A 12699-nucleotide genomic window follows, 5' to 3' on the forward strand; every position below is an offset into this window, starting at 1 on the left:
GGGGAACCTCGGAGGGAGAAAAATCCCGATATTCGATGGTCCAACAACAACGCCGACGGAGGGGGCTACGTCGAAGATACGTTGAAATGAAGCGGACGGCGGTCCAGCGCTGACTGACTACAAGAGAGTGCCGTCACGACGGCGGCGCGAAATCCACGGAGGGGGAGGAGGTGACGCAAGGACGCAGAGGGCCACTACCGCGCGCCTTTTCCCCTACTCGTGCTTCGTCTCGCAATTCTTCTCCCTCTTTGTGCACCAGTGAGTAGAGAATTGAAGAAATTACAAAGAATAAATGAGCGATGCACAAAGTCTTATGAGAGTGCGAGCATGTGTTTTAAGCAACATGCAACATTTTCTTTGTGCATGGTTCTAGATTATCGACAGAGCTAAGCGAAAGGTGAATATCAAAAAAATTCAGGTCAATAAGCATTGACTTTGTAGTCAACTCGACTTTGCAACGATATTTTAATAATAAGAAAAAGTTATGTATATAATTATTACATATACATTCAGATGAATTACATATAATTTCGGAATGAAGAGATTTTTTCTTCATACTTATACGTCATTCTTTCCATATATTTTAGAAATAAAACTATAATGAAGAAAACTAAATGTGAGAATTATGTTAAGGTATGATAAATATGTCTTTTCTACTACTTATATACTCATTTAATTAGTTTCTTTTCTTAAATATTTAACAAATAATCAACTGACTAGTTTAATATATTAATTGTTAAAGTAAATAATGTTATTAGATTAAATTAATTATTCTTATTCTTTCAGATTCTTATTTAAATTTCTAAATTTCTAATAACAAATATAATTATAATAACAAACAATTTATAATAACAATTTATAATATAACAAAGGAAATTTTTCATAAATAATAAGTTTATTATTTAGTAGATCACAATAAAATATTATTTGCAGTTGAAAGGAATATATTTTTGTATTACTTCTATCATTGATCAACGTGTATTTTTAGAAAATTGTAAGTACAACAGTCAATTATGATTTTATTTCACTGCCTACAGTACGAATGGTTTTACTGTAATAATGAAGTAATTCTCTGTTTAATACAAAAACTTATACAATTTATAAGTTCAAGTTAAAATTGTTAAAAATTTACAATTTGTCTCCTTTTTATAAAAGGACATTTTTTTGTATCGCAATTCAACGTTTATACAAGAACATATTTGAATTGAAAAAATTATTGCAAAAAGATTCAGTTTCCAAACTTAAAGAAATAAGACTAAATCCAACGACCACATGGTGAAGCCTAAAGGTACAGGAGAGCGGCTAAGGAGAAGGCGGGGCCCAAGAGCTCAAAACAACCTGAAGGATCCATGGGGTGGGATATCCAGGCCCCCTCCATTCTCGTATTTTATTACCCGCCCCGTGTTAAGCTGTAGCTCAACGGCCTCACACAAGCGACGGTCGACGTCGGAACTACGGTCACGCGTGGTGTCAGCTGTGAGTTTCTCGGTATTTTTATCTTGAAATCATCGCTAAGTGTTTTTCACAAACCACGTGAGTACCAAATCATTTTTTTATTATTTAAATATGTATTAATGAGTACAAACAATACCATATAATATTCCTGTGTAATGAAATACGTGCAAAATAAGAACCTAACCTCAAAAGGTGCCTTTCCACAGTTGATATTCGATTATTGTTTTCTTATTTATTATGTTTGAATTGAAAATTAATATTTAAATAATTTCTTGTAATTTGTAGTCACGGTTTCTCAAACGTATAATAGTTATTGACTGCACGACAAGTAATAGTGTTCAAAGTAAACTGGTAACACACGACAAATAATAACTCCTTCATGCTTGGCTAAGTAGGCCAATATAAAAAATCATTGTAAGAGCACCAATGTACATTGAGCATTCGGAAAATCTAAAGTCGATTATCAGCTCTGGTTCGAGTTTATATGTATATATTAACCATTGCTATAGCCGCTGCGGTGGCGCTACAACCCGAGCTAGACCGCTATGCCACGCCCACGTTCTGCTACGTAAGGCGGAGTTCCGGTGATCTATAGCGTCATACAATACCCCCACGACACCACGTTGCCCTTACTGTGGACATCTATTTGTTCATGACCACGCCCATGCGCACCGGCGCTCTGTGTCGTTGTCGTTGTCGCGGTCGTCGTGTCGTCGTCGTCGTCATCGTCGTCGTCGTCGTCGTCGTCGTCTCCCTCTCTCTCTCTCTCTCTCTCTCTCTCTCTCACTCTCTCGACATTTTCTCTCTTCCTTTTGGACTTTCTCTGTTCGACGCTTGAAAATACGTTTGTTTGCCCATACGAGCCAGTGGCGTGGTTTTAAAAGGGTAACTATATATCTTTATTTCTTGGTTGCAGTGGTATAACTTTTGGCAATCGCCTGTTTCGTAACATTTATACCTTAGGTGTCGATTTATGGTCACGTCAATATTGAATGATATGAGATTAAAATGATCATATATTTTTAAAAATCTTAAATACGAATAAAACTGCGCTTTTTTATCTAATTATGCTGATATAACTTGATAGCTACTTATGAGTAAAATCATAATTTTTTTTCATTTATCCATTGATTAGATAATATTTAACAATTTGTATTATAGATCGGTTTCATTTGTTTTTCTTATTTATTTATTAATTGATTGCCAATTATTATATGAATTATTATAAGGAGAACTAATAATATCAAATAAATGTTAAAAGTCATTGTTTTAATATTTTTAATTTAACATTTTAATTTAATTTAACATTTTAATAATTTTAATATTTATACTCTATTATATATATATTTATGTAAAATATAAATATAACAAATATTCATTTATATATTGATTATAGGTTTGTTTATATATTTATATATTCAACATATATTAATGTTTATTTAATTATGTTTTGTGTAAACTAAATAAATTAATCAAAGATATAATATATAATTTCCTAATATTTTGTAAAAAAGAATATTAAATTTATTAAACACCTTACTAATTTTCCTTTACAAAAAATATACATAATTTATTCAACAAAATATTTTCACTTCTAAATATAAATATTTTAATAATAAATCTTACTAAAAATAATGTGGATAATTAATTCTATTCGGATCAATTAAATAATATTTTAATATTATTAAATATATTATTAAATAATTAAATAAAATTTTAATATTATTAAATATATTATTAAATAATTAAATAATATTTTAATATTATTAAATATTATTTAATAAATTTAATAAATTTAATTTTTTTTGTGATCTGAAAAATATTTTTAGTTAATAATTCAATTCGAATTCAAATTATTTTTTTATATAGATAGTAATGGCAAATAACTTGAAAAAGTTTTATATTTGATCATGAATAACACACACATAATAGATTTGAGTGCGTAATGTGTTGGCAGAAACACATATGCAGACAATATATGCAATATATGTTTATCTTAGCCGAAAATGCCGAAAATGATTGGTATATTTTTAAAAATTTAATTTTAATAATAAGATACTAACATAAAATCAAATAAAGTACGTCACTTATATACTTTAATTAATATATGTATAGTTTTGTCTTTTATATACATTAATTTCTGTATTATTTTTCTGCATATTTTTGTAATAAAAAATTATTACATTAATTTACAGTTTTAGCTTCTACATCCAAATATTATTTAGAATATTTAAAAGAAAATTCATATCGATTAGTCAATGGATTAGTATAAGTTAGGATTTAATTTTTTTTAAATAATATAAAAAATGGTTGCAATTTAATATTATTCTTTATATATATCAACATATTATATATATCATTTTAAAAGTGACAAATTTTGTTTATGTTTCATTTATATATTTAATGAAATAAAATGATTTTTATTATAGCTTGTGATTTATTTAAAACTAAATTAAGTCGTCTAAATAAATCAAAAGGACAAATAAATGGTGAGACTAAACATTATAACATTAAGTACAACATATAATTTAAATAAGTGTGATTCATTATTTACTTTTCTTTATCTTGAAAAAGTAGAAGTAACAGAAGAGAAACAGAAAAAAGATTATATGAAGTAATTTTTATCTTTTGGAATTCTTCATATCATTTTCAACTGTGTAAGCATAATTTGATTTTTCTACCCTCTCGTCTTCTTCTTCGTCATCCATTTTTTCGCATTTGTATATCTCTTCTCTTTTCTCATATGCTTGTATCTTTAATCTTCACTAGCAAATTTTCTATATTTGCACCTTTATCCTCCGCTTTTCTTAAAAATCTGTTTTATTTAAGCTACATCATGTCTTTTTCTCATATCGGAAGGATCATTACTGCTAAACATTCTTGTCAATTAAAAGTTCTTGTACGCGAATCCAGACCCGATTTAGAATCCATCTTTACAAACTGAATCTTAAAAACGATTCCAATCTCTTGTATGCTAGAACAAACGAGCTAGTGAATGCAAAGAAAGTTTGAGCGCAAGGAAATATAAAGTTTACCTATATTTTTCTAATGTTTATATATTATATATTTCATAAACTTTACTATCACATGCTAACAAATATAAATGCATAAATTTAGGGCGTATAGAATCTGCCCTGTGAGTACGCTCAATATTTAACTCTACAAAAGTGCATGAATGTCAGTATCGGTATTCATTAATATAGATACGGATCAAGTACACGAGCTTATTCTTGTACTTTTTAGACAGAAGCGCATACAATAGAGCTGGTCTTATTCTTATTGTAAAATTTAATTCGACTATAATTAAAGTTTCTCGATATTATTAACATCTTTGCTGTTAGTTACGGTAACAATGAATATTCAATTAAATAATTTAAATTAGAAAATAATATATTAAATACTTTTTGATTTCATTAAAAAAAAATTTTTAATTGTTTTATTTATACTGTGCAAACCAAATTAAATTTACTATTTATATTTCATATTTTAATTTTATTATTTAATCTTTTATTACTGAATTTTGTATAATAATCTTATCGTTTGAACTATACAATTATTATTCTAATTGTTTTTAAAATGATAAAAAAGTTGAAATTTATATCAAACAATTTTTGTATTAGTTAATTTTTAATTAATCTCAGTAATTGTATTAAAAATAGGAATATGCATAATAAAAGAATCTTATATACAGGAAGAATGAAAAAGGTTGTAGAAAACAGTAATTTATTACAATACAAAGTATTATACTTTTGTCAACTATATGCTTTGAATAATAGATGGATAAATTATAATATATTATATTATAAAAAATATAAAAAATACAATGTCTTATAAAAAAAAAGAAAAATAAACAAAGCAACGAAATTGCAAACGAACAAAACGTGATTTGCTAGTTCCTCCGGGATGTTTTCACGTCAGCTTCTTTTACTCGATAGTAAACGACAAGTAGACATATACATAGAATGAATCGTACATTCGTTCAACAAACGATGTATGCTCTATCTCGGAATGAGTACAATTCAAAAAAAAGAGTAAGCGAGAAAGAAAAGATCCTTTACGAGCATTGTCGGCGGCGACGTTGTCATAGTTTCCGTCGTAGTCGTTGTTGACGTCGTAGTCGTTGTTGACGTCGCAGTTGCGTTGTCGTTGTGCCACAGTCCAAACCAATGACGACTATAGAACTTCTCTTATTATTCCTTGAAAAACAAAAAGTTTAAAAATGAAAAACGAATACGTATGCAATAGGAACCTGAACCTGCATAAGAAATATGTAGAAAAAAATGTAAACAAGAGAGGCGGAATAGCAATAAGTTAAAAAAATGAAAAAATATAACAATATTCATTTGTATCAAAAAAGTGATATGCACGTAAATTTATTACTAATAAAAGACATGTACTATAAATAAAAAATGACATATTGTATTTATTATTAAATATGTTAGTGTATACAGCTTATTTTTAATTATCTGAAATGTTAATAAAAATAATTAATAATATTACTTTCATTATAATTTAGGTATATATTTAATACAAAATTATTTTTAAAAAATGTGGTTTTAGTTTGATGTAACAATATTTTAATATCTATACTTAGGAAGAATATAAATCGTTTAACGATAAAAAGTTTAATTGTATAACTTTCATAGATTGACTTCAAAATAAAAATTGTACTTTATTATATTTTAGAATGTGTTGTTTAATAAAATTAATTTTACAAATAAATATTATTATTATTATTAATTAAGCGTGTTTTCTAGATTCACAATATTTAAATCATTGAGAACTATTTGTTTAATATATTATTAGCATAAAGTTTACAACGTTTTTTTTCTATTGCTATTAAAATCTTTATTGGATTATCGTTCTTCTAATTCTTGAGAATTATGCATAAGTTCGTATAATTTCTATCTTATATTAGAACAATTGTTTTTGATAAAAGTTAATATATAAATATAAATTATTAAATAGTTTTCATGATGATTAATTAGCTTGATTACCGAAATAAATTTATTAGTATGTAAACTAAAATTTGTAAACTAAAAACATCATCATTAATTCTCAATATATATTCACATCATACTTCATTTTTATGAGAAATTATTTTTAAATTTTAATAATTTTAGATAATATTTTATTTCATTCTTTATTATATTATTCTTTATTTAATCAATGTATGTATATTATGAAACCATAAAATTTGTTGTAAATGTTCCAATAGTTGTAATATAAAAACTGTATTATGCGATATGTTCCGTTGCTTGATACGTAGTTTTTATTATTTTCTCTTACGCTCTTGTCACAATTTGTCTTCTTGAATGATCATTTGAATATTATCCAACAATATTATAATAGTATTTGATTTTTAAAGCTTAGTTTAAGTTTTCTGTTCATGTATTAATCACTCACTTTAGGGATGTTATTATATAACATTATTGCACCTTTTACATAGTTGTATATTTAAAAAAGATACCCTCTTATAAGTGAATTTTGTTTATTTTTGTCGCGTCAATAATGTAAAAAATAATTCATATTTTATATTGTTATCTTTATTACATATAATTAAAACTTTCAAGTAATAAATGCTATTCAAATATATTAATTATTTATAAAATCAACACATGTTCAAATTAACATTATGTTTCATTGAACTTATATATTTTTTAATAATTTTTAATCATATTTTAATATATTTATTATAATAATTTTAGTTTAAAAATCAATCTTTTTTAATAGTAAAATTTAATTACTGTTCTTAAATGTAAATAAAATTATTAATATCGAAAATTAACATAAGTGAATGGAAATGTTTTATATTTTTATTATGTTTTTGAAAATATTTAAGTAAATAGAATTTATGAAGGTTAGACAATTTAAAATTTACGAAATAGAATATATTACATTTATTAGAATTAATACTTTGATTATAAATTTTGTTTAACTTTGAATAAAAGTCTAATAATTCAATTACATCTAAATAGAAATTATCAAATATGTAAGTTGTTAAAATTAACTTCTGATTCATCTTTCTTAGTGATAGTAGAAAATATTTAATGATTTCAAAGTATATATTACATTTGAGATCCAATTTAATTTTATTTTGTATTAAATTAGAAATTTAAAAATGATTTAAATGTTGAATTCAAATAATTGTTATATAAATATATTTTATACGTATATTTCAGATTATTTTTTGAAGTAATTAATGTTATATTATGTTAATTATGAGAAGTATTATTGCAAAATTATATAAGCATCATGAATTTAGAAAGTCATAAGTTAGTATTGTTAAAACTAACACATCAGAAAGATAGAAGCATTTTAGTTTCCTTAATATTTCATCTTGATATTCATATGGCTTTGAACCAATAAGCAATTCTATATAAAAAAATTTTTTTATTGTATTCACAAAGAAAAACTAATTAAATAAGAATATTATTTGCTGATATAATTGTTTTTCCTATAATATCATAAGATTTTTGCTGATATCCTTATCTGATTGAAAGTAAAATAAAAAATACTGTTTGCATCTGTAGAACAAATTGGATCCACGACTATGCATATGTGTATAAAAGTACGTAGGAACTGTGAGGTCTGTTCTTGAAAAATATTCAACGAAAAGGGGAAATATGCCACTTTTTGCCATCAATATTTTCTAATTAAATAAATAGAGTAAATTTTATTATGTGTGCGTGCGCATGTAACAATAAGCATACGGTGTCTGCCTAATAGACATTGCGAAGTCTATGAAATTATACCTTATGGAACTACAATATTAAATATATATATATATATATATATATATATATATATATTCCGGAAATTTTTATATGTTTAAAGTGTGCACAAAAATGTAGAAAAATAAAAAAATAAAGATGTATCCTTGAACAATTGAACTGCGTATACGGTTTAATATACTCGACCTAATTAGAACTGACTAGTACTTAGTTCATACTGTAAGATAAAAATTTCTTATTTGCATAATAAAAATGGTATAAACTTCAAAAGGATAATTTGATATTATTAAAACGTATTCTATTAACATTTTTATCAATTGTTTTTGTTATTTCTTTTATTTTTTTTCTTTTTTGTTATTTCATTCTTATTCTATTTTAAGCAATTTTAGACAATACTTAAATAAATTAAAATATTTTTAAGTTCAGTAAAATATATCCAATTGCATTTCAATAAAAATAATTATCGTTGAAATAATTTTATAAATGTTATGTTAAATTTTTTCAGATGCCATTTTTTTAAGAAACATTTTTTTCAGTAAACATTTACTTTTACACATGCTTTAAAATGCATATTATTTATAAATGGTAACGTGTAAATGTTAATAGACTATAATTTTCCGATTTATGTATTTAAATTTAATCAGATTTTTGTTATATTTTATAGACAAAGAAGTATTTTTTTGAATTTAATAATAAAATAATTTAATATTTATAAATTTCGTGCTTATTAAATTAAACATAATTATACACACACACACACACACACATATATATATATATATATATATATATACTATTTTGTAACTATATATATTATTTAATATAACGTATAATTATTTGTTTTTGAAAAAAAAAAATTTCTCAATTATTTTCTTTTCTTACATTTCTCAATATATTTCTCAACTAATTCTCAAAAGATTCTTAAGCAACGTAATATGGATATAAATAAAATAATATATTTAAATTAATAACATAACATTATCAAAAAAAGTAAAATTAAAAAATTTTATTTTGAAATTTAATTATAAATTTAATTATGTATTATATTTATTTAATAATTAATAATTGAGTTTAATGAAGTTATAATTTAATAATGATAACTTTAAGAATATACCTTTTTTTAATTTTAAGAATTTAAGTATATACAAAATTATAGAAATATATTAGAGTGGATTTCTATATATTATAAATTTTTACATATTTAATAAACAAGTACCATTTTTTATCGAAGTTTTTCTAAAAAATATTGATTTGAAATTTATCCTATTTGTGTTTAATGAATTTCGAGATTTCAATAATATTTTTAGTCTCCTGTATTTAAAGCGTGTTTTATGAATGCTTATTTTATAGTTCAGGTTTATAAAAGAATATTAAATTAATGTATTTTATTAATATAAATTTATTATCCATTAATATTTGAAAGTATTGATGCAAGAGAAATAAGTAAAAATTCACTTGTTCATTTAAAAATACAAATATATTGTTCTCTTATAATAATTTAATCAAATTTAATTGTTGTATTCGAAACTACAAAAGAAATTTCTAAAAAATAAATATAATTAACCATTTTTATTGGATATTTTTGACTTACTTCAATATAGATGAGGAAAGTAATTGATATAAAAAAATATTAATAGTTTTCTTTTCTTTGAAATTATTAAAGATTATTTAAAGTTTATAGCGTTGTTTGATAAAATTGAAGTTTAAAGAAGCTTGTAAAAGATATAGTCGATACGCATATAAGATGCACAGAAAATATAAATGATAAAATACAGCAGAGTACAGGAAGAGTAATAATACGAGAAGTACATAATTTTATTATCACAGAATGTGTTATATCGCGTCAATCTGGAAATTTATCGTGCTAAATATTCCCTCCCTTTAACCGAGGCTCGCGCAATATATATTCCTTCTCTGCTCTCCGCTCGAGAGATAGAAACTCGTGAGTTCCCATATCACGTGCGCAAACCTGTAAATTATGACGGTGAAACTTAAACAAATCAATGGGGATTAATTCGTTTAACTCCGGACTTACATACTCAACTTCGAGATCAATATTACAGATAAAACGCTTGAATCACGGCTGTGAATGTACGCACGCCTTGTGCTACAACATCTGTGCTCTGTTAGCTAAAACTTTTCCACATTTCGAATCCTTAAGAAAGTCTCCTCAGCTTGAATAAAAACAGTAAACATTGCAGCAATGAAAAAAGAATTTTTCAGCAAAATAATGTCGTACATGTAAAGCAGAAAAAACAAATTACCAATCTTCATCAGTTACAATATTTTTAATAAAATATAGACATGCATGTTTAACGCAAATAAAATTTAGTTTATAATAATTCAACATTATAACAAGTTGAACATCGAAAAACCTTGTATATTGAGAATTTTATTATCTTGGTAGTAAATATTTACTTATTACTTATTTTTTCAAATACTCTTCAATAATTTGTTAATGCAGGGTATCACATTTGTAATATTAAATTCCATATTTCAAATATAAATCTTTATATTACGTTTATAATTATTTAAACTTGATTAAGATTTTCTTTCAGATTATTTAGTGCAGTATATAAAGTATTTTTAGTTTAATACTGATAGAAACAATATAAATTATATATAAAAATATTTGTATTTAATATAGTATTTTATTTGAATTCCAATTATGCTTACATTCAAATAAATTTATTGATCATATAAATAAAAATAGATATATTTAAAACATTGGTATTTTTAAAAATATAAATGCTGGGAAAATTATAGGTAGATAAGACAACAAGGAGTTCAATAGTAGGTAATTACAGACATTCCTTATAATAAAATATTTTTTCTTTATACATTAAAAAAGATTTAGTTTCCTAAGATTTACGAAAACTTTATAAAAATAAAATCATATTAAATTTTAATGGTATATTAAATATTGAATTTGAATTCCCAGTACTTGTAAGTAATTCACCTACAAGTAATATATTCTATAAACATTTATTATTAATCTGATTACACTTACATTATTTATCACCTGGCATTCAAAAACATTCTTAGTAGTTCTAAAAATTAATTATTTATATTAAATATTACTTATATGTGAATTTTTTTCTTAAATTGATAGAATTTCGCCTAATCTTATCAAATGTATGTATTATTATTTGTAATAAAATTAGATCATTGATAAGAATCTGTTATTACGCATTCAAAGTTTCGATAATAATCCAAGTACGTAGTATAGAATTATTGTCCATCTTAAATGCTATGCACTTTTTATTTTCACATAATGTAATCATTAACTATTCATTTTAATAACTTAATATTTACTGAATATTTTTATTTGAGTTAATAAACTATGTATATTATGACTTAATTTTCTTAAAATAGAATTTCTTAATTATAATAAAGTATTGGCTGATTTTTTTTCATTAAAAATAAAAAATCATCAATTGACAACTTAGAAATTAATTTAATATGGTCGAAATATTATTTTCTTTTACAATAAAAATATTTTAGATAATTTATACAATATTTGTATAAATTTTTAATTTAAATAATAATTTGTTATATATATATATATTGAAAAAATATGATAATCAATTTTATAAAAACACGATGGACAATATATCAAATTCAATTTTATTTTAATTTGAAAAATTTGTACTAGAAATATTCATTATTATTAATTAATTACACATACATATATCATTATAATTATTGTCTAATTTTTAATTCGTAGATGAAGATAATCATTTTAATTTAAAGTAGAAAATGGATAAAAAGAAAATCAAAGATTTTTTATCTATATAGTAAACAAAGCTGAATCTATGTAATTAAAGTTTTTATCTATGTAGTTAAACAAAGCTATACTGAAATATCTATAAGAAAAATGAATACTTATTAATTAAATGATGATTTATTATGGGCATATAATCGTCTATTATCTTATCTCATTACATTAAACTACACTAAAGTTCTGAAGAATTTTTCGTAATAAATAGCCAATTCCATAATAAGTAGCACTTTTATAGTATCATAGAAAACTTATGCCTTGACCTGCAAGCCCATTTGTGCAAGTACAGCGTCGCGGCTTATCTGCGACAATCCCGCATTCGTATAATCGTCGTCGTCGTTTCTCTCTCTCTCTCTCTCCCCCTCTCTCTCTCTCTCTCTTTCTCTCTCGCTCTATCTGTCTTTCTGTCTTTTTTCTCTTCTCTTTTTCACCCCTTCCCTTCTTTATATACATGCTCTATCTCGGCTATGCAGTGCGCGGAGAAATTACGGCAGGAAACGCGAAAACCTCGATCCGTGCTACCCGTATAAATTAAGCGTAATGTGCTCGTTAGGTCGAATAAAAGTTTTACGGACCGATCAAGAGAAGTAGAAGCCATGTACTAAGAGTACGTACTAAAACAGAAAGAGAAAGAAGTAAACAAGGAAAAGAGGGAAGGATAAGAATATAGATAAAAGAAGGGAGAAGACAAAGATGGAAAAGAAAAGAAATAAAAAAGCTAAAATAAGA

The 12699-nt window shown here is 24.5% G+C and overlaps 1 protein-coding gene across 1 annotated transcript in view; it reads left to right on the forward strand.

The window, feature by feature from the left end:
* The first annotated feature begins 1227 nt into the window (after window positions 1-1227).
* The window catches only part of LOC105366081 (zinc finger protein 780B), a 60967-nt gene continuing 49495 nt past the window's right edge, over window positions 1228-12699 (forward strand). Inside the window, exon 1 of the mRNA XM_011504396.1 lies at window positions 1228-1476. Coding sequence (XP_011502698.1) covers window positions 1273-1476 — 204 coding nt within the window. The 5' untranslated portion in view covers window positions 1228-1272. The remainder of the gene's footprint in view (window positions 1477-12699) is intronic.

This window comes from Ceratosolen solmsi, unplaced genomic scaffold (assembly GCF_000503995.2).
Source record: "Ceratosolen solmsi marchali unplaced genomic scaffold, CerSol_1.0 scaffold17, whole genome shotgun sequence".
In the NCBI taxonomy this organism is placed as follows: Eukaryota; Metazoa; Arthropoda; class Insecta; order Hymenoptera; family Agaonidae; genus Ceratosolen; species Ceratosolen solmsi.